Source organism: Ovis aries, chromosome 7 (genome assembly GCF_016772045.2).
Source record: "Ovis aries strain OAR_USU_Benz2616 breed Rambouillet chromosome 7, ARS-UI_Ramb_v3.0, whole genome shotgun sequence".
Lineage (NCBI taxonomy): Eukaryota > Metazoa > Chordata > Mammalia > Artiodactyla > Bovidae > Ovis > Ovis aries.
In genome coordinates, this window is record NC_056060.1 from 36,473,692 (window position 1) to 36,497,581 (window position 23,890).

A 23,890-nucleotide genomic window follows, 5' to 3' on the forward strand; every position below is an offset into this window, starting at 1 on the left:
AGAACCAAAGCTCCCAAAAATATGGAAGTGAGAGCTGTCATACCCATAAACTGAATAGGTTTAGGCTGTATGCAAGAATCTAAAAAAAAAAAAAGTGTTTAAATAGAAAATGAGATGCTTTTCTCTTATTGATTTTCTAAATCAAATGTTCCTAGAATGTGCTCTGAAAAAACTGTCTTAATGATGTAGCATTTAATAAAAATCTAATCTAAACCTATCCTGTTCTTCCAGGTTGAAAACAATGCAAAACACATTATCATTCACTCAGACTTCCGCAATCATTTTATTTTTTATTTTTTTTTATTTTTTATTTTTTTTTTATTTTTTTTCGCAATCATTTTAAATTCAGAAACATCAAAACGTTCACAGATGGGTACTGTGAATATTATGGTTGATATAGCAGCATATATTTGATAATACTGTGACAAGGAATGAAAGTAAGAAACCTTCAATGTACGCAGCCCCCACAAAAGGGGGATGAGATGGTGCAGTAAAAGGATTGTTGTGAGGATTAAAAAACATGATTTGCACTATTGAAAATTTTAAAGACTAAAGATGCTAGGAAAAGATTACAGCAATTTCAGAGTTTTTTGTCTTAAGGACTAACTAAACTTTATCAGAAACCCTCTTGCACTGTTGGTGGGAATGTAAATTGATAGAGCCACTATGGAGAACAGTGAAAACTAGGAATAAAACTACCATATGATCCAATAACCCCACCACTGGGCATATACCCTGAGAAAACCATAACTGAAAAAGACACATGCATCCTAATGTTCACAGTAGCACTATTTACAGTGGGACACGTAAGCACCAGATGTTCATTGACAGATGAATGGATAAGGAAGATGTGGTGCATATATAAAATGGAATATTACTCAGCCACAAAAAAGAACACATCTGAGTCAGTTCTAGTGAGGTGGATGAACCTAGAGCCTATTATATAGAGTGAAGTAAGTCAGAAAGAGAAAAACAAAGACCATATATTAATATATATACATGGAATCTACAAAAATGGTATTGACGAGTCTATTTTCAGGGAAGGAATGGAGATGCACACAGAGAACAGACGTGTGGCCACAGTGGGGAAAGGAGAGAGTGAGGCAAATGAAGAAAGTAGCACAGACATATGTACGCCACCATGTGTAAAACAGAAAGCTGGTGAGAAGCTGCCCAACCAGCACTCGGTGATGATCTAGAGCAGTGGGATGGGAGGAGGGGAGAGAAACTAAAGAGGGAGGTGATATATGTACAATTATGGCTAATTTGCATTGCTATAGGGCAGAAACCAACACAACATTATAAAGCAATTTTCCTCCAATTAAAAAATAGATTAAAAAAATAAATAAGAGGGAAAAGAACTCCATTAGAATTCAGCTTTCTATTACAAATTGGCCATTAGCTGAAACTGCTGAAAATGATACTAAAACATACTTGAGGCCTTATGGTAAAAGTCAAACATCACTTCTTCTTCAGGACATTTTTGAAGCTGTTGCTTTTCTTCTAGTAAGCCCAATGCTAGAATGTGAAATGCCTGAAAGAGGAAAATAGGACAAGATCTTTAAAATTGTGCTTCTTCAGGTAAGTGTATTTTAAATAGAGGTATAAAAGTAAGCAATCTGATAGGTAAAAAATGTGCAAAGTTTATGAACAAGCAGTTCACAGAGAAAGAAATGATATACACACATATGAAAAATGTTCAACCTTGGGAGTTCCCTGGCGGCCTAGTGGTTAAGATTCTAGGCTTCCAATGCCTTGGCCTGGGTTAAATCCCTGGTCAGGGAAGTTCCTGCAAGCTGCATGGCACAGTAAAAAAAAACAAAACAAAAAACGTTCAACCTCACTTAAAGAAACGTAAGTGAAACAAACAAGATCATCTATTTTTGACCTATTAAAATGGCAAATTTTAGAGCTTATTATATTACAGGAGTGACAAAAGTGTTAGGAAGCAGGCATTTCTCATCACGCTGATAATGGGAAAGTAAACCAGTATGTTTTTGGAAGCCAATTAGACAGTATCTATCAGTATAATGTAAATGTATAGACCCAGAACTAGGAATCAGTGAGATAGATTCACTTACTTAAGTATACAAAGGTATTTGTACAACATTCATTTTAGTGTTCTTTATTATGTGTGTGTGTGCCCTCATGAGTAGGATTCTGTTGTTTAGTCGCTAAGTCATCTCCAGCTCTTTGGAAACCCCATGGACTGTAGCCTGCCAGGCTCCTCTGCCAGTGGAATCTTCTCAGCAAGAATATTAGAGTGGGTTGCCATTTCCTCCTCCAGGGACTAAAGCCACATCTCCTGCACTGGCAGGCAGATTCTTTACCACTGAGCCACCTGGGAAGTGTTCTTTGTTATGGTTGGTGGTGGTTTAGTCACTAAATCGTGTCTGACTCTTGTGACCCATGGACTGTAGCCCGCCAGACTCCTCTGTCCATGGGATTCTCCAGGCAAGAACACTAGAGTGGGCTGCCATTTCCTTCTCCAGTTCTTTGTTATACAAAGACCTAAAAACAACCTAAAAGCCTATTAACAGGAGATAGTTAAATGCATCATAGAGGTCCATAATGGAATATGCAGCTACTGAGCATGTGTTAGGCCTATATGCACTAATGTGGAATGACTTCCAAAAGACACAAACTTTTCAGATAGGGTGCTAGGAGGCAGACAGAAAAATTTTAATTTTTGATTTCAAATATGTCTCTATGGGTTCAAAGTTTTACTGCATTTATTTACCACTGTTATTGAAAAAATGTGAGACACACATAGAGTATGACATCATTTATAGCCTCTAGATCAGTAACAGTCAAGGAAATTCAGTCAGGCAGGTGCTAAACAAATATCCAATAACAGCTACCAAAGGTGACATTATTAAGTAACTTATCTATAACAGTATGGAGAAAAAAATAGTTGCTTCCATTTAATGAGCTAAGTCTCAAACAACTCTATGAAACAGTACATGTGAAATAAAAAATATAGGAAACTAACTGTGATATGATAATGACATGCTAATTTATTATTAGCAGGAATAGGCCTTTTCCATTTCTCCTCTGCTTTTTTTTTTAATGTAAATTATTCCCAAGAGTAAGGATCCTAAAAGCCTGAGTCTGTGTCACAAGGAAATCTCCACGACATCTGAGCTGTTCTCAGTGGCTTTTAGGTCTCAGGTGCTCTAGCTGTGGTTCTAACTGAAGGTCAGAAAGGTAGACTAGGGATCTTCTCCAGGCCCTCAAGACCTCTATGAAGTAGAGAAAGTATCTGAAAGAGAAAAAATATTTTCAGTATACATACCATCTGGAGCATTCCTTCAGTCCACAAGTTAGAATCTGGATCTACTGCCCGCTCAAATATGGTCCTGAGAATGTACATCATGATATCACAATTGAGAAGGTTAACTGCTTTGCTGAAAGCAGGGCAGAATTCAGGAGGTGGTGGTGGTGGTAATGCTAAGGTGGGTAGGAGATCAATGTCAGAAGAGATAAACAGTTACTATTTTATTTGGGTTATCAGACGTTAAATTTCAAATATCAGTATCATATACTACATGCAAAACAGCATAGGATCTTTGTTATCTTTAAAGCACTGAAAACATCCATACTACGGGAAATATGAGTCACTATGTAAGTCCCCCAAAATAAACTTCCTTTGTTAAAATTTAAAATTCTATCACCACTGATGTACGCTATGTCTTAATGTGTCAACAAGAAACAAAGGGTTCTTTGCATTCCATTAGTTGCTCACTTAAAAAAACAACAAAAGCAAAACACTATATGCTTTGCTGCTACAAATCAGAATACAAAGTCAGTCAACTTAGAATCTCACTTTTTACCTTCATCTTTGTTTTCCTGTTTTCTCCTTTTCTTCTGCATATGTTCAGCCTAAATATATTAAAAAAAAAAAGGCCTATCTTAAAATATAACACCTGACAAGCATGAAACAAATGGAGTACTCTGAAGGAGGCAGGAAACCTACCAAAATACTTTACATACTGAAATATGTATTCAAATGCTACCTTATTCCAGAAACAAAATCATCGTCCTAGGGAAGGTCACTGCAAAATAGATGGTAATAATCCTCATCATTAATTTAGTTCCCCATTTCTTTCAGTCAACAATATTTACCTAGTGTCTATTATATACAGGGCATTGTACTAAAAACTGGAACTTATTCATTTTATAACAACAAAGCCAGACATCAAACTTAACTGAATGATCTAACTTAACATCACTCATCACTTTAACTAAGTGATCTAACTTAACATCATCCTTAATAGGACAAACAGACATTATGCGTCTACTGATGAGATACAATATGTCACCTATGTAGTATTCTTGCTCCAAAATGCTTAATTTGAATCTACTCATGGGAATAAAATTAGACATAGCCAGAGTGGCTCAGATGGTAAAGCGTCTGTCTACAGTGAGGGAGACCTGGGTTCGATCCCTGGGTCGGGAAGATCTGCTGGAGAAGGAAATGGCAATCCACTCCAGTACTATTGCCTGGAAAATTCCATGGACAGAGGAGCCTGGTAGGCTACAGTCCATGGGGTCACAAAGAGTCGGACATGACTGAGCGACTTCACTTCACTTCAGAATATTGGATATTCTAAAAAACTACTAGCCTATACTAGTTGACATTAACAGAAATGTGAATGTTATGAAAAACAAAAAAAGGCAAAAAGAGTATTCCCAATTAAAGGAGATTATAGAAACATGACAGCAAATGAAGTGCATGATCTTTGATTGAATCCTCTTACCCCAACATAATTATAAAGAATATTTCTGGTATAATCAGAAAAATTTGAACAGTGACTACATACTAGACAATATTATTGATTCAATTTTAATTTACTGGGTAAGATAATGCCCTCTAGTAATGAAAACCAGTATGAAACTACAGAAAAACCAGGGAATTGTCTATGGAGTTGGAAAGCCTTTCAGTTTATTTACTGAAAAGAGTAACTTTTCATACCTTGCTATGCTGTGTTTTGGAGTAATGATAAAAGTACATATTAAAGTCTTTCAGTGATTCATCCTTCAGTTCATAAACTCCATGGCCTGATACACCTGGTTTCCTAAAAAGACAGATTATACAGAGGTGAACTGCACTGCCCTTGAAGTATAGAGTAACATAAAGTAAGAATCTAAAAATTAATCTTAAAATCAAGAGAAAGAAAACAATCATATCTCATTCAGCTTGCTTAAACTGACTGACAAATTTCATTTCATGAAAATAAACTAACAAATTTAACACTATAAGCTCAAAGTCCTGGTAATAGTTGTGTCTCATAATTATGAAATTTAAACAAATATGAAAAAGTTTGATCTGATTCCATGCCCTACTCAAATTCCTAAGACTTTGTTTTTAGCCTCTGAAACCTAACATTGCCTATTCAACTAAAACCTGCATTGTCTAAGGCAAAATCTAAAATAGTAGTTAAGATATCATGTCCTTAGGAAATTGTAAATGCAAATAAAATAGTGACTACTCTATAGAGAACTATAAGGAAAAATACTAAAGCCAAAAGGCGTATACTGCACATTAAACAGCTTTTGCTCTCTATCAAAGTAAGTGAAATCTTACTGAATATATTAGAGCATAAAAAAGCTACATTCTATTTTTAAAGGTATTTGACACTAGCAATTTATCTATGAATTCATGACAATAACAAGTAGAAATTCACTACTAGTATCAATTATTTTAATTTCAAGAATTAACCTTTTAAAATTTTATTTCCATTTTACACATCTCAAAGAATCAAACGATTGCAAAATATTTTAATCCTAGCAGAGAAAAATTTTAAATTAGTATACAAATGAAAACTTAATAGAATAAATGAAGTCATGGCTTAAAATTGATGGGAGACTATCAGAAAGGTTTGTTTAGTTATTAAGTCACCTAACATAAAAAGTGGATATTTCTCACTGATTTGCCAAAAAATACTCACTTCTTCAGCATACAGGTACTAAGTGCCTATAGTGTACCCCTAGATCTCACCCTTTCTGTCTATACTTGAATTTTGTTTTTAGGGGTTCAGGAAAGAACTTCAGAACTTCTACAATAATTCAAATTACAAAGACAAAGACAAAGACAAAGACTGACGTACCTTTCAGAATAAGCATAAATATTAAGTACTTACTTAAATGTGGCTACTTTGTTTATGACACTCTCTAAGCCAGTTTCATTATTTTCCTGTTGAAACAATATTTTTGTCATTTTTACCTTCACATAATGACTTTGTTTTCTTTTACTGTGAACCAAAATACCCTTTCAAAGCATTTCTGAGTATTTTAAAAATAATTCAAAATAAGATCAATTTCCAATATTTAAAAATTAGGTCTAAAACCTATTAGTGTTGAGGGATGGATTTCTTAGCAGAGGTAAGACGCCTGTATAAATTGCTTAAAGAAGAAATTTAATCTAAATTTGTCCTCATATATGTATACACATACAACAAATAATTCAAAGAAACTGTTATTTTTTAAATCTAGTATGTTATTCACCCACATCATTTAAGCAAACGTCCATGTTGAACTAATCCTTAAAACCAAGGTAACAAAATAAATAGGATCTATGGTAAAACACATATATAGATGTCCAAATATATTCTGGCTTCTGCAATTATAATTTTTTTTTAATTGGCTTGAATTTTTCCTTTAACAAAAAATTTTTCTTTTTCTTTTTGGTCAAGCTACATCCCACGTGGGTTCTTAGTTCCTCAACCAGGAATTGAACCCACGTCCCCTCCAGTGGAAAGGCAGAGTCCTAAACATTGGACTACCAGGAAGTCCCAACAAGGAATCTTCTTTTTTTTTTTTTTTAAATGAAGTCATTTAAAATCAGGATAAGGACTTAGTCAATATACTAAAGCAAGCTCATAGGTTCCTATAGTCCTGCAAAAATTAAGAAATTTAGCCTCCTTTTAAAAAGTACTTGAAAGCAGTGAAACGTAAGGGTATACATTAAAGCTTGCTATTTTTTTGCAAAATATGGTACGTACTCTTTTGGTATTTATTTATTTTTTGTATGTATTTATTTAAATATGATATTTTTTTTTTTTTTTTTTTGGTATCCCAAATCACTGCACATGGTGACTGCAGCCATGAAATTAAAAGACGCTTGTTCCTTGGAAGAAAAGTTATGATCAACCTAGATAGCATATTCAAAAGCAGAGACATTACTTTGCCAACAAGGGTCCATCTAGTAAAAGCTATGGTTTTTCCAGCAGTCATGTATGGATGTGAGAATTGGACTATAAAGAAAGCTGAGCACCGAAGAACTGATGCTTTTGAACTGTGGTATTGGAGAAGACTCTTGAGAGTCCCTAGGACTGCAAGGAGATCCAACCAGTCCATCCTAAAGGAAATCAGTCCTGGATATTCATTGGAAGGACTGATGTTGAAGCTGAAACTCCAATACTTTGGTACCTGATGGGAAGAGTTGACTCATTGGAAAAGACCCTGATGCTGGGAAAGACTGAAGGCAGGAGAAGGGGACAACAGAGGATGAGATGGTTGGATGGCATCACTGACTCAATGGACATGAGTTTGGGTAAGCTCCGGGAGTTGGTGATGGACAGGGAGGCCTGGCATGCTGCAGTCCATGGGGTCCCAAAGAGTTGGACACGACTGAGTGACTGAACTGATGGTATGTGAAATTGTTTTCAGGTGGCAGTTATATATCCTTAAAGTTTTGAACAGTTATTCATTCATCTTAACATGTATTAAGAAAAAATTAATCTAGAATGTCAAACCTACTATTTCATTGTATTGTTGCTTAGAAAGATGCTAAGGAAAAAAGTAAGTTAACTTTAAAATGTATTAGTAATTTCTAAAATTGGTAGACAGATGTGCAGAAATTATGAAGGTGACATGGTTAAAGTCTGAGAATCAGTTAACAGTGAAACTAGAAAAGCACTATGGATATTTAAGAAGAAAAATGACCAAGAGTCAAGGATTATTTCTATTCTACTTCTCTGGAAAGCCTTGATAGTAAAGGTAAGTTTAACCTCTTATAAGAATCATTGTTCTAATGCATAATTTAAAAATATGTGTTAAAAAATATGACTCATAATCTTTAGGATTACTGCCTAAATGTCAACAATACTGAATGTAAATATCACCTGGGACGGCTATGAGAATGCACTCTGCAGACCTCTAGTTAGAGGAACAGAGACACTAATGCAGACTCACTCAGGGAGGCATGGGAAGGCACCAAACCTTGATTAGACTACCCAGCAGTCCAGGACATTCCTACCTTCTTTCCTTCTTTCTTCATCTGGGATCAGACTTGCCCTACAGTTTGATGGCTCCCCCAGCCTTTCCCAGCTCCCTCATCAATCCTCTCACAGTCACTATTCCTACTATATGTTTTGTCTTGACATCTGCTTCTCAGAAGACCCAGACTAACACACTACCCAAAGAGTTTCAGTATTTCACAAAGTTCTTTTTCTCTGGAGAAAATTTACGTTAAAGTAAAAAAATTAAAGAGTTTATTGCTCTACGGTGTTTTCTAAATAGCCAGACTATCTTTAAAATGTTTCCTAAAGCCCCAAAGCCCAGAATTAAGGTTTATACCACTAAAAAATTAACGGTGAGAGTTTTATACCTGAAAATCAAAACAGATTTTCCTAAAACTTCAAGAGCTTCCAATTAGAGAAAAAGAAAAACTATCCCATCTTGATGTGAATGGAGTTAAAAAAACAAAACTGGACTTACATTCTCAGGTAAATTTTTGGCAATGGCACTGTGTGGCATGGGTTCAATACAAAGCAAGTGAATAATTTCTCTCATTGTGACCTCTTCTTTGGTCACATTTCCCACTCCAGGTACGTAACGCTCTCCTAATACAAAAATGAAAAGAAAAAGTAAGAGTTAATTGCTTTCCATGTAAATCAAGAACACTGCATTAAATCAAATCTATGAGAGAGTGACCAGAAATTGTGTTTCTAAACCTGAACAACACTCTATATGCTGAAAGAGGAAGAAAAATACAGAGATCTAAGTAACACAGGGCTTATCTTAACTTAAATACACACACTCAAATATTATAAATAAAGCCCCTCAATTAAATAAGCATGTATTATTAATCAAAAAAACAAAAAAAGAGGGTAGAGGCCATCATGGGACAACATGAAATTAAAAGATGCTTACTCCTTGGAAGAAAAGCTATAACAAACCCAGAGAGCATATTAAAAAGCAAAGATGTCAATTTGCCAACAAAGATCTGTATAGTCAAAGCTATGGATGTGAGAGATGGACCATAAAGAAGGCTGAGCACTGAAGAATTGATGCTTTCTAACTGTGGTGTTGGAGAAGACTCTTGAGAGTCCCTAGGACAGCAAGGAGATCCAACCAGTCAATCCTAAAGGAAATCAACCTTGAATATTCATTGGAAGGCCTGAGGCTGAAGCTGAAGCTCCAATACTTTGGCCACCTGATACAAAGAACTCACTCATTGGAAAAGACTCTAATGCTGGGAAGTACTGAAGGCAGGAGGAAAAGGGGATGACAGAGGACAAGATGGTTGGATGGCATCACTGACTCAATGGACATCAGTTTGAGCAAGCTCCAAGAGATGGTGAAGGACAGTGAAGTTGGCTTGCTGCAGTCCATGGGGTCACAAAGAGTCAGACACAATTAAGCAACTGAACAACAGCAACAAAGAATCCTGAAACAACAGCTTTTCTTTCAAGGTCTTCCTCAAGTTTGTCTCTACTTGTTATTTATGGAAGAACAAAGTGAAAACTAAAAGACAAAATACTTAAAAATGTCTCTATAGGCTAAATGACAAAACAGTAATGTGTGTCAGGAATGGATGCTATTGCCAGCATGCCCACATGATCAGATTTCTATTTTTTATCTCAATAAACTGCCAGATGGAGAGAGAAAATAGCTAATTTTAACTATGGGAATGTTACTGATGTCAGCAGCATTTAATTCCCAATGCCTCAAGAAGGCTTGATATATTTGATCTTATGTCACAGTATTCAATAGTACTTATTGAAAATCAATGTGTACAAAGTCTTGTGATATCTATAAGAGGGTAATTAGAGTACAAGGACAGGAATTTTTTTTTTTTGTCTAAGAGATCTGAATTCTACAAATCAGCAAAACAATGACATTTTGTTAATTTAATTCACTCGCAACAGATTCATTACTATTTAAATACATTGTAATTTTCATTTTTTCACCATAACAGTACCCTCTGTAAGTTTCATGCTAGAAAGAATCTTAGAGATCACATAGATTACTTTTACACTTTACAAATCAAGAATTTGAGCCCCTGAAAATGTAAATGGCATGCTCTTGGTAGTTTATAGCAAGGTCAAGACTAGATCTTATGATTCCTAATCAAATCTTTTACACTTATTGATGTTTTCTCTGTAATATTAACAGAGATTTTACACATACATACATTTTTAAAAAAATGATGGCTCTTAAAAGTAATAAACTTAGAAATGTAGCAAGTATTAACTAAAAATAAAATGACATAGAAGGAAATATCCAATGAATTTAGGTAAACAAAATAACAGCAATATAATAGCAATAGTAAAATAGTGAAAATATAAAATACCAAAACCTATTGACAATTCTAATATATGGTATTAATATGCAGTAGCAGAAATTCTTCATAGTATTCCAAGAACAAACACAAAAATTCCCAAGTTTTTGTAATCTAATAAAGTATATCATCAACTTAAAAATATTTCGCACATTTTTAACTTGTCCATTTTTTCCAGAAGTTTCCTACAGAATACTCTGGAATTATTTCAGAAGAGTTGGTGCCTGGAAGATTTACATCTCACGCGGCAATGAAGGTTTACCACACTTTCTTCTGAGACAAGCAGCTAGTCCAGCAACTAGCTCCTGACAAACAGCAAGTAAAATATACCCATGTTTTCAGATTTGGCTAAAACAACAAGTAAAATATACCCATGTTTTCAGATATGGTTAATGGCTAGAATCCTTACCAGGAACTATTAATACAAAGCAGTGTCTCCTACAGTAAAGTAAGAAACAAGAGCCAGAATAAGAACTTTTACACAGCTGGTAAAATCAAGAGACTATAATATATAATATATAAAAGCAGAAGTAAGGCCAATATGGGCACAAAGTAATTTAATAGAACTGGATGAAAATACATCTTACTTAGATGCATGTTACATTGAAAATTTACATATATATATAAAATTTTTAGCACCTAGCATATACTTATTTTACATCTATGTTTCTAACTAGGATAATTATTTTCCAGACCTCTACACACAAGTCCAAACAATTAACAAATCAGATATTGGAAAGTGAAGATGTAATAGCTGTGCTTTTCTAAAGGTGAATTTCTAAACATATCAATCACATTAGTCACATCAATCTCTAATATTCTCTGCTATATCTGGAGAAGAACAAAGTAAGTTAGAGTTCTTACTAATGTTCTCTCTATAAAGTAACTCATGCTCTGTTTCAAAACATATTTTACTCTTACCCACAATATAGATGAGGACTTGAAGCATTTCTTCTATTAAGGTATTATACTGCTTAACCAAATCCTGTAGAATTATAAAAGAAAAAATTAGTTACATAAGAACCAAAAGCCACCATAAAACACACATTTTTTTCAGGATCAGACTGACAGTCCAGCCAATCCAGTATTTTCTTTCAGTATTTTCAACAGAGAATTATGAGATGAATAATTCCCTTTTGTTGACTTCAAATTCTATAAGGTCACAATACTTGGCATCTAATAAGAACTCAATGTTGCTGCTGCTGCTGCTGCTGCTAAGCTGCTTCAGTTGTGTCGAAATCTGTGGGACCCCATAGACGGCAGCCCACCAGGCTCTGCTGTCCCTGGGATTTTCCAGGCAAAAACACTGGAGTGGGCTGCCACTGCCTTCTCCAATGCATGAAAGTGAAAAAGTGAAAGTGAAGTCGCTCATTCGAGTCCGACTCTTAGCGACCCCATGGACTACAGCCTACCAGGCTCCTCCATCCATGGGATTTTCCAGGGAAGAGTACTGAACTGGGTTGCCATTGCCTTCTCCAAAGAACTCAATAACAATTGCTAAATATTATTACTGTTTTTATTATCCTTATTACCCATCAAGCCTTCAGTCAGAAAAAGAATTCTAACCTTTAACTTTCCCTGTACTATGGCTTCCTTCTTATCAGGGTTGGTGGGACAGTGGCTACAAATATGTAACCAACAGCTATGGTGAGTGCACCCCCCCAAAACACCTGTTACTTAAATACTATAGTAAATTAGAAACTCATTTTCACTGAGTATAAAAACATGACTAAAAATTAGCTTTGTATTTTTTATCCTATTCTTTGGGCCTTTGTAAGTGACTTCTAATTTGAAGAATAAAATAATGCAATTCATAAATTACAAAGCCTACTTTATAAACTGGTAGGAAATATTAAAACAATGAAGAGGTGATAAAACTCCAAAGACAAACTATAAACTGAAAAAAGGCAATAAATACAAATAAAGAATATCTGTACTAAATAAGGAACTTTTATAGAAACAGGAAAAAGGTGAAGGACAGAAACAGATAATTCACTACCAAAAAGGGAAAAAAATAAAGTCAATAATCATGAAAACAAAGTCAACCTCACTGATAACTAAAAAACTGCAAATGAAAATTAAACACCATCTTTCATATATTAGATCAACAAAATACCAGTGCCATTACAGATGTATATACTGCTAGAGAGAGTCAGTTTGACAATATCTATTCAAGAAACGGAAGAAAGGTTATGCTGCATTCTCCAGCAAATCTACTCCTAAGAATTTATTTTAACAAAATAAGTAGGCAAGCATTTAAACCTTGAGGTGCAGAGATGTTTATAAGAGCAAAAAAAATCAAGAAACCCCTTCAGCAATATGAGACTAAAGTATAATGCAATCATAAAGTGCAATATTACACAGCCATTAAAAATTATGTTAAAAAAGATGATGCAGTTATATACTTCTTTAATGCCAAGAAAAAAAACCTATCACAATATTTCACTAAGCACAGGAAGCAAATTGCAAAATAGCACATATGAAAGACTCAATTTTTGCTTTAAAAACAAACGACACCAAAACTTTAAAAGTGATCATTCCTAAGAGGCAGTTTCATGTGATTTTCTTCTCCTTTTTGTTAATCTATATACAGTCATCACTCAGTATCTTCAGGGGATTACTCCAGGACCCTTGCAGATACCAAAATCCACAGATGTTTAAGTCCCTTATATATACTGACTAGTAGGTCGGGATTCTGCATCCATGTACATTGTAATTCTTATAGAGTGAAAAGAATATATGTGTGTACATGCAGAAGTAGATGTATGTTTTATGTATGTGTGTGGTGTTTGGAGATATACATATATAAATAAATAATCTTATATGTGATTAAAATAGTTAACAATAAAATTTTCTTTGGATTAATTTACATATCAGTTTCTATCACTTACCTGGTCTTTTATGGATATGGTCTTGTTAAAAGCATCAGCAAGTTCATACCTGTGAAGTACCAGTAATAAGAACTTGTTGGGATCCATTAGAGATGCACCAATCTGTGAAAGAAATCAAGTCCCATAGTTCTATGTATTAAATGGAGAAACATTTTGTCTATAGTAGTAGGGCTATAAGAATAAGGTAAATCTGCAGAAGATAATGTAGCAGTCCCTTCTGCTTCTATGATTCTATATTCATCTCAACAGTGAGAAATACTTAAGTAGATAAAAGTATAATACAATAATAAGTTATAAAAAGGTTATTACATTATAATATCTTCTCCTACTACAAGGAATATAGGAAGGAAGGTTATGACACATATCAGAACAAATTTAAATAGGTACCTGAAGCATAATGATATCTTTATCATACATTTCTTCTCTGCACTTAACATCTTGGTAATAAAACACCTATGAAATAGAAGGTAGAACAGAAGCTAAAAGAATCATTTTATTTCAAACAAAATTCTCAGCAAAACCTATTCTTTAAATTTTTACTAAACTAGAAACCCCAAGAACTACTTTGTAGCAGAGAAAAAAGAAGCTGTAAATTTATGAATCATTTTAAGGGATTTGGGAGGATGATGTGAGAAAATATGGCATGAAAATACTTCAGAGTTTAAAATGCTCTATACTAGTTATTATTCTCAACATGTGTAACAAAATAATTGACTCCCCCACCAAGTTCAATTGCGAGAATTTCCTCTGTAGCTTAACAGTAAAGAATCTGCTTGCAATGCAGGAGACCCAGGTTCGATCCCTGGGTCGGGAAGATCCCCTGGAGGAGGAAATGGCAACCCACTCCAGCATTCTTGCCTGGGAAATTCCATGGACAGAGTCTGGCGGGCTATAGCCCATGGAGTCACAGAGTCGGACATGACTGAGCAGAGAAAAGCATACTAAGTTTAAAACACCCACTTCAATAAAAGTAAACCAAATTCCTACAATCAATCAATGCCATTTTTCTCCCAAGCAGTATCTTTACAATTCGTTTCCCCATCTTTCAGGAAAAGCACTTCTTATTTACTCTAAAACAGAGGGCAAAATTGTAAGACGCCATTCAATTAAGACTGGTGGTAAGAAGTTTACAGTTCCCAAGTAAGGTAATCTTCAGACAAGATATATATTAGTGGGAAAGATTCTGGTGGTACTACCGGCTTTCACCTGACCTATCTGCTTAACAGGATTAAGGAAAACGTCCACATGGTCACTAGAACTTCCTTGAGTTTACAAAAGAGCTAGAAAACAAAAATACTGAGCAGAATCCAGGGATACAAAGTAAAATATTTATTAATAAAGGAAAAAGCAAGCAGAAAATGAACACACAATATGAATACTACACCTTGCCATACCTGGCTAATGAGAGAGAGCCCATTTCTTCGCCACATCTCAGCAACAACTTGGGCAACCAATACCAGACAACGCAAAGGATATTCAACCAGTACCTCTACTTGAAAATCCTCCTGAAACAGAGTGAGATCAATTTCAATATTTCTCAGAGGTTTGGATGCTATGGCACTATACATCGCTCCATTTTCTCATCTGTAAAATGGAAGGGCTTGAACGAGAGGACTCCAAGTCACCATGATTCAGGTTTCAATGTTCTATGACACAGACATAAAATTATTAACTGGGAATTATTCAGGTAGATTTCAAAATATCTTTTTCTTCCGACTCAACCAAGAGGTATTTAGAAATAGAATATAAGCAAGTCAGAATTTAATAGTCACTTACAAAAGGCACAAATTCATGCAGTCTTGAAACAGCACCCAGCCTGCTCAAACGCACATGAAGACCTAAAAGTTATAAAATGAAAAAGATGAGAAAGCAATAAACCCAGTTGATTTGTTTCCCAGTTAATTCATCAAGTTTGAAAACTTGTGAAATTTAAATATACATTAACTGAGCTTAGATATGATGCCTCAGAATGCAAAGTTTTGATTTCTAATTATGAAACACAGTATTACTAACATATTTAAGATCCTACACTGTATTATTTTTATATATATAAATACTATGCTTCTTCCTAAGAAATGATTTTCCTCACAAACCAAGTACCAGAAGAAATAAAAACTGTATAGCACAGGGAATTGTATTAAATATCCTGTGATAAACCATTATGAAAAAAGAATATGTGTGTGTGTATATATATATAACTTAGTCATTTTATTGTCCAACAGAAATTAAACACAGCATTGTAAATCAACTATACCTCAATAAAACAAAAAGAAATAATAACTAATCTATGTATTTCTTTTTGTAAAAATAGAAGTGACATAAAATCACATGTCAATTATACCACACACAAAAATTACCTAAAAATGATATCAGCCATCTGAACACAGATGCTAAATCTATAAAACTCTTAGAAAATAACATAGGAAAAAGACTTTGCAACATTGGATTTGATAGTAATTTCTTGGATAGGACATCAAAAACATAGCGAATCAAAGGAAAAATAAATTAGACTATACCAAATTAAAAACTTTTGTGCATCAAAGGACACGAACAACAGAGTGAAAAGGCAACCCACAGAATGGAAGAAAATATCAGGAAATCATATACCTCATAAGTAGTTAATATCCAGAATATACAAAGAATTCCAATAACTCAACAATAAAATCTGATTAAAAAACAGACAATGGACTTGATCAGACATTTCTCCAAAGAAGAAATACATATGGCCAGTAAGCACAGAAACAATGCTCAATATCACTAACCTTTAAGAAAATGCAAATCAAAACCACAGGAGATACCAGTTCACACTCATTAGGATGGTTATTTAAAAGAAAAAATAACAAATGTTGATGAGGATGTAAAGAAACTGGAATCCTTGTGCACTGTTGTTGGGAATGTAAAATGGCGCAGCTGCCATCAAAAACAGTATGGTGGCTCCTCAAAAAATTAAAACCTAGAATTATGTTATGATCTGGCAATACCACTCTATGGGTGTATAACTCCAGAACTGAAAACAAGGATTCAAATGTATATTTGGAGACTTGTGTTCATGGCAACATTATTCAACAACAGTCAAAAGTTGTAAGCAATCTAAGCATCTACTGGAAGATGAATAGATAAACAGAATGTGGTATGCATACTACAGAATATTGTGCTGTGCTTAGTTGCTCAGTCATGTTCGACTCTTTGAGATGCCATGGACTGTAGCCCGCCAGGCTCCTCTGTCCATGGGGATTCTGCAGGCAAGAATATTGGAATGGGTTGCCATGTCCTCCTCCAGGGGATCTTCCCGACCCAGGGATTGAACCTAGGTCTCCTGCATTGCAGGCGCATTCTTTACCAGTTGAGCCATAGGGAAGCCCAAGAATACTGGAGTGGGTAGCTTATCCCTTCTCCAGGGGAGCTTCCTGACCCAGGAACTGGGGTCTCCTGCATTGCAAGTGGATTCTTTACCAGTTGAGCTACCAGGGAAGCCCACTATGGAATATTATCCAGCCTTAAAGGTGAAGGAAATCTTACACACATCACAACATAGATGAACTTTGAGAACATTATGCTAAGTGAAATAAGCCAGTTATAAAAGGATACAAGTATGATTTCACTTATATGAGATACCTATAGTCAAGTCATAGAGACAGAAAATCTCTGTAGTGAACAAGGAATGAGAAGCTATGTTGAATGGGTACAAAATTTCAGATTGGGAAGATGAAAAAATTTTGGATGTGGATGGTGGTGATGGTTGTACAACAATGTGAATATACTTAACACCACTGAACTATATACTTAAGCATGATTAAAATGGTAAATTTTATGTATACTTTACCACAGAAATATAAATACAAACACTTCTACAAAGTTGTTAAAAGAAAAAAAAACTGACAGGGCCAATTTACATGGAAAAGCAAATTAAAGGATGATTGAAGAAAATCTATGATTTCTTTCTTTCAGTGGTGAAAGGAATAGTGACAGAGTCAACACACTGGTGCAATCAGACAGAGAAGAAGGTGAAAAAACTGCAACAAGATTTTCCTATATGCTTGGATAGGCAATAAGTTACCAAGTTGGTCCTAAAGTATATACTATGAGGATCCATGAGCTGACCCAGATAACAAAAGATCCAGGTAAACAAACACCCTGACATGTCTGGTCACAGCTCTTTGAAGGACAGTGACAGTTCTTAACTGTAGTATCTGACCTACGTATGTGCTCACAAAAGCAGTACTGATTCTAATATGACTATCTACAGAAAACAAAGCTAATACAAACACGCAAGAACCAAATAAACACTCACCAGCAAGAGTCCTAGACAGTGGCAGATGTATGCTTACAAGATCTTCAGATACTTTGTAGGACTTAGTTTCCAAAGTATGACCACACAATTGTATTACTGTTTTGCTACTAGATTTGAAACCTGTACTGCACCTCATCACAGCTTTGTGACATTCTTTATAAGCCACTAGTAAGAGTTCTTCCTAAAAGGAAAGTAAGAATGCAAATAAACTGATAAGTTACCTACTTTATTATTAATATATCATTTAATAAAAATTTACTATTAAATAAATACAAGCACAAAATTGTTCTATGTGTTATTAGAGCTACCTCAACAGGATCTGCAAACCTGTAGGAAACATTAAGACAGTCAGACAGATACAGATACACAATCAAAGTAAAAAATTGTAAGCCATGGAAGTGGTATAAACTAATAACTCTAATAGGGCAAAAAAAGAAAAAAAATCACAAACAACTGGGAACACACATTTGTAAACATAGCTTTTGAGTGGGGTCTGAAAGAATATGCAGCTTAAGCATGGGGAGAAGATGGAGAGATGGTAGCAATGTAAGCAGAGATACAGAAAAAACAAACAGAAATAAGGGGAAGTACAATTCCTGTTCAGGGAGTGGAAAAGAATAAAATCTGGATAAATCAGAGGCTTATGGATAGAATTAATGAGCCAGTAAACTGGAAACACGCCTTGGCACAGCCATGTGAATCTGAATAGACTCGAAGAGTATCTGATATGTAATAATGTAGTCAACTTATTGTTTCAAGAAGAATTAGTGGGTGTCACTGAAGATGATGGATTGGAAGGGGCAATGTTAGGAGACAAGGAAACCAACAGAAAGTTTCACTACTAAGTTAAGTGTAAGGTGATAAGGGACTCAACAAGGGTGGGGCCAGTCATGGCAAAAAAGAATAAACTTACAGGAAATACGTTAGGATTATAAAACAAATTTAGAAGGAGGAAGACTCAAATCTGGGTGAGTATGGGAAGGAGATGAGTCAAAGGTCACTTTTTAAGAGCATTTCTCACATGGATTTTATTTTTACAAAAGAATTCTATAGTTAAATTTTGGGACTATTCCTCTTAGAAATGATTGATTAACCCACTGATTTATCAAAAGGTTTGAGAAGTTCAGTGGTTTAAAAAAATGTTTGATTTTGTTCACCCTAACATTTTTCAATCTTCCCTGAACACAAAACATTTTTTTCCCTCAAAGGTCTGTTAACATCTAATACACAGAACACAGTAGCTCTCAGATTTCCTATATGGATGAATGCATGAATCATGGTGTCATGAACAGAACAAGAAAGTCAAGAAGAGAAAATGCAAGCTGGAAATAGAATGAAATGATGACAAATCAATTTACTAATATTGAGTTTGAAATAGAAATTAGGATCTAAGCAGTCATGTGCAACACACAAACACAAGTGATACTATAGCTTGGGAAAGTTATGAAGTTTTAACTGAGGTGGGAGAAATAAAAGATCTGTAAGAAAGAGAAGAAAATATTGGGGAATGTCTCGTTTACTAGGCAGAAAGAACTGAGGGGGAAAAGGCAATCACTGATTGAAATGGGTAATCAATAATAGAAATATCAGGATAAGAAGGCTTGTGAAAATCAGAGGGAAAGAGAATTTCAAAATGATTAAGATTCTCAAAAGAACACAATGCTACAGGTATTTAAGGAAGAGGGAAAAGACCTGAATTTGGTTACTAAATAGATCCTTTGAAATTTTTTCAAGAGACAGTTCCTATTAATTCCTAAGGACAGAAGCCTGGCTCTAAAGCAGTTTTAGAAGCTAAAGAGTGGTAACAGCATATGTAGATGACTTCAGATGATAGTAAATGTAGACATCTGCAGGTGAAAAGATGAACACTACACACTGACCTCATCTCCAGTGATTAACCATGCCCTCCACAAAGGTGAGGAGAGCCAAAAAACATGTGCTGTGACAGACAACTGGACAATATTTCCTGTCCTTACTGTTCTATACAGCTACTGCGTTCGATTGAAGTCTATTGTGTCTGTGAGTGTAGCTGCCACTCTGAACCTGTGACCAACTGCTGGTGGTGCAACAGAAAAGGAAAAAAGGAAGACCGAAAACAGTTTATGAAGTAGCAGTGACAAGGGGTCTTTTAGTCTCATTGTTTTTAAGGACAGTCCTGGTGTTTGAGGCAGATGAATGAAAGAGTGGGAAATACCAGAGGAAGGAAACTCCAGGAAGAAGTAACATAGATTGAGACCAAGAGCCTAGGTAGAGACAACACTTCAAGAAAGAGGTAAAAAGAAAGAGACCAATAGTGAAGATATATGCAGAAACTCAGTGAATAGACTATAGTGAGTGGTACAGAAAAACTGGAGAAGATGAAAAAATTTGAGATAATGTTAATTTTCTTAGAGCAGAAATAAATGAGGTCATCTTCTCAAAAGGGAATCTGATTAGGATTATGTGTTTAAAGAGGGTTATGGTCTACCAGAGAGATGGTATGGGGAGGGAGGTGGGAGGGGGGTTCAGGATTGGGAACACGTGTACACCCATGGCGGATTCATGTTGATGTATGGCAAAACCAATACAGTATTGTAAAGTAAAAAAAAAACAAACCAGTATGATAGCATAAAAAAAAAAAGTTTCCAGCATGAGGAAAAAAATAAATAAATAAAGAGGGTTATGGTCTAAAATTATTGCTTAAGGAAAAACATTAGTTCTATATTTTAAGAGTAATATTTTTAGTGGTTGAATGCACACAAGACTCTTGATTGAATAAATAGCCACCCACTTCCACTGTTGGATTATTTAAAGGTCTAATCCTAATTTTCATATTATTAATATTCATGTCCAAGGAAATAAATTTAATTAATTTATTAATTGATTAGTGTGTGTTGTAATTTTTAAATTCCACTCTTCCCAACAGTAAATGGAATGCCATGGAGCACATTTTCTAAGTGTAAAAAACTACAAATTTAATAAGATGATTCAAATATATAAGAAAATATCAGAAGTAATAAAACTTTACATCAAGGAAGTTGCAACATAAAACTGTGCTATTAATATTAACCATTAGAACACTTAAAAAGGCACTGATCCTCCTAACAAGCTTTACTTACATCACAAGCACACCATTCTTGGAACATTAGTAAAATATTCTTCAACTGCATCTGTATAGCAATGGCAGCCTCCCAGTCAGGATCTACTTCTATGTGTTGCCCAACTTGCCTTCTGATTTCTTCCATTCCCTATAAGAAAAGAGTAATTAACATACATACATGGGCCCTCTTTCTTTGCTCCTCCATTGGCAAAATATAAAATTATCAAGGTTCATACTCACGTATGCTTAAGTATTTTTTTTAAACATGGCTATCTAAGTCAGAATGCATGGATTCAAACTCTTACTCTTGTCACTCTCTAGCTGTATGATCCTGGTCAAATTATTTCTAAGCTATGATTCCCTTGTATGTAAAATGGGGATAATAATAGTAACTACCTCATAAGATTGCTATGAGGCTCAAAAGAAATAAGGCGTGAAGATATTTACAACAGTTATCACATACTATACATTAATAAACATTAATAGTAACACTAGCAGTTAACTAAGGTCTATGAAAGCAGGATCAGTGAGGCAGTGTTTAAATTTTACTTTTACTTTACTACAATTATTCTTTCTCAAAACCATAATTTGCTCAAAACAAAACATGAAAAATTGGGATTAAATTTTTAAAATAAATTTATCTTACTGATGTACAGAAGAACTATCATACCTGCATACAGGTAAGAATCTTCAAAAAAGATCGAAAGCCTTCAAGGAACTGCATTCTTAATCTTTCTGTCCATACTGTGGGCTTGCTGATCAGGATATATCTAATATTTCAAGAGACAAAGAAACATTTCACTTTCCTATTTTGAGATAATTTTAAGGTTCTCAGGGCTATACACAATGTTGATTCATCAAAATTATGTATTCTAATTTCTTACAATTCTAGGCAGCACTAGAATTATGCCAGCAAAATGTGAATGCTCTACCAGAGGCAGATGTCAAGGCTAAAGCCTGACTTCTCCACTCAAAAATTAGGCTGATTAAGTGAACCTAGAAGGAAACTAGCTGGTCACAGATGGACAATCACAATACAAATTTTCTAGAAGCATTCATATCCTTTACCCAAAGGACCAGATGAAATCCCCTCAGTCTCAAAATACATGTTAAAACTACCTGTGCAGGATGTCTGTTGTCTGTGCAAACTGTTTCAGTATATTCTGTAAGTTAACAACTAATCTTATTCATTAAAATGACACGCTTTTACCCCTAAAGCATGTAGTCATAAGAATTACAGAAAAATTGCAACGCATATAGTAGTTTGGCCTGAGGGTTCAATACCTTTATTGCTGCTGCTCAGTATGACTAGAGATTTGTAACTTGGTGTGAATATCTGGTACTGGTTACCAGAGCCATTCAATCCTGTTATCTGATTTCAGTACCATAGATAAACTACTGCTGGTGGGTCAGGAAATTTATAAAAGACTTCCTACCTCCAGGCATTCTTTGCCCTGATCCAGAAGAAGGATATAAACACCTATGTCATCCTGGCTTACATATCAGAATATATTTGTTTCAAAAGATAAACAGACCCAATGTAGCCTACAATTGATAAGAACAGTACTTCTTTAGGCTGCAAAGAAAATGACTGGTTTCACGTCCAATGGGAACAAGGTTTACCATGAAATAACTTCTCAGGAAGGAATAATTAATAATTGATGAAATGATTTTGCACTCAGTCAACCCAAATCAATTCCTATTACACAAAGGTATCAGAAACAGAAACACAGATGAGATACCCAACCCTTGAGGTTCACAGTGTAGAGGGAAAAAACAGATATGTATGCTGGACACTGTAATCCAAAATTAAGCTCCCCAAAAAACGACACAAAGGAAGTAATGCAGAACATAAAAGACAAGGCAAAAAGATGGAGGAAAAACTAAGTTTTATTTGTAAAGATAATAAGGATTACAGCTTAATTTTTCCCTTTCTTTAAATATTCATTAATATGTCCAAAGTTAAAATACAATCATCTGGACTTTATCAAAGAAATAACTTTAAAGTATGTTAATTACATTCTAAACTTTTCCTTTAAAGTAAAAGTAAAAAAAGACTAAAGTTTAAATTCTATCACAATGAATAAATGGCATCAAAGATTGGCTGTTTTCTAGAGCACAGTTCAGTTCAGTTGCTCAGTCGTGTCCGACTCTTTGCGACCCCATGAATCGCAACATGCCAGGCCTCCCTGTCCGTCACCAACTCCCGGAGTCCACTCAGACTCATGTCCATAGAGTCAGTGATGCCATCCAGCCATCTCATCCTCTGTCGACCCCTTCTCCTCCTGCCCCCAATCTCTCCCAGCATCAGAGTCTTTTCCAATAAGTCAACTCTTCACATGAGGTGGCCAAAGTACTGGAGTTTCAGCTTTAGCATCATTCCTTCCAAAAGAAATCCCAGGGCTGATCTCCTTCAGAATGGACTGGTTGGATCTCCTTGCAGTCCAAGGGACTCTCAAGAGTCTTCTCCAACACCACACTTCAAAAGCATCAATTCTTCAGCACTCAGCCTCCTTCACAGTCCAGCTCTCACATCCATACATGACCACTGGAAAATCCATAGCCTTGACTAGACGGACCTTGGTTGGCAAAGTAATGTCTCTGCTTTTGAATATGCTGTCTAGGTTGGTCATAACTTTTCTTCCAAGGAGTAAGCGTCTTTTAATTTCATGGCTGTAGTCACCATCTGCAGTGATTTTGGAGCCCCCCAAAATAAAGTCTGACACTGTTTCCAATGTTTCCCCATCTATTTCCCATGAAGTAATGGGATCAGATGCCATGATCTTCGTTTTCTGAATGTTGAGCTTTAAGCCAACTTTTTCACTCTCCACTTTCACTTTCATCAAGAGGCTTTTTAGTTCCTCTTCACTTTCTGCCATAAGGGTGGTGTCATCTGCATATCTGAGGTTCTTGATATTTCTCCTGGCAATCCTGATTCTAGCTTGTGCTTCTTCCAGCCCAGCATTTCTCATGATGTACTCTGCATAGAAGCTAAATAAGCAGGGTGACAATATACTGCCTTGACATACTCCTTTTCCTATTTGGAACAAGTCGGTTGTTCC

At 35.2% G+C, this 23,890-nt stretch overlaps 1 protein-coding gene across 1 annotated transcript in view; it reads right to left on the reverse strand.

Moving 5' to 3' along the window:
- UBR1 (ubiquitin protein ligase E3 component n-recognin 1) overlaps window positions 1–23,890 on the reverse strand; it is a 162,977-nt gene that overhangs the window by 69,729 nt on the left and 69,358 nt on the right. The window contains exons 13-26 of the mRNA XM_004010489.6: window positions 21,499–21,598; window positions 20,848–20,976; window positions 17,750–17,930; window positions 15,235–15,296; window positions 14,853–14,963; window positions 13,846–13,911; window positions 13,459–13,560; window positions 11,489–11,552; window positions 8,722–8,846; window positions 6,144–6,196; window positions 4,976–5,078; window positions 3,834–3,882; window positions 3,296–3,450; window positions 1,435–1,534 (exon numbers count right to left, since the gene is read on the reverse strand). Coding sequence (XP_004010538.1) covers window positions 1,435–1,534; window positions 3,296–3,450; window positions 3,834–3,882; window positions 4,976–5,078; window positions 6,144–6,196; window positions 8,722–8,846; window positions 11,489–11,552; window positions 13,459–13,560; window positions 13,846–13,911; window positions 14,853–14,963; window positions 15,235–15,296; window positions 17,750–17,930; window positions 20,848–20,976; window positions 21,499–21,598 — 1,400 coding nt within the window. The remainder of the gene's footprint in view (window positions 1–1,434; window positions 1,535–3,295; window positions 3,451–3,833; window positions 3,883–4,975; window positions 5,079–6,143; window positions 6,197–8,721; window positions 8,847–11,488; window positions 11,553–13,458; window positions 13,561–13,845; window positions 13,912–14,852; window positions 14,964–15,234; window positions 15,297–17,749; window positions 17,931–20,847; window positions 20,977–21,498; window positions 21,599–23,890) is intronic.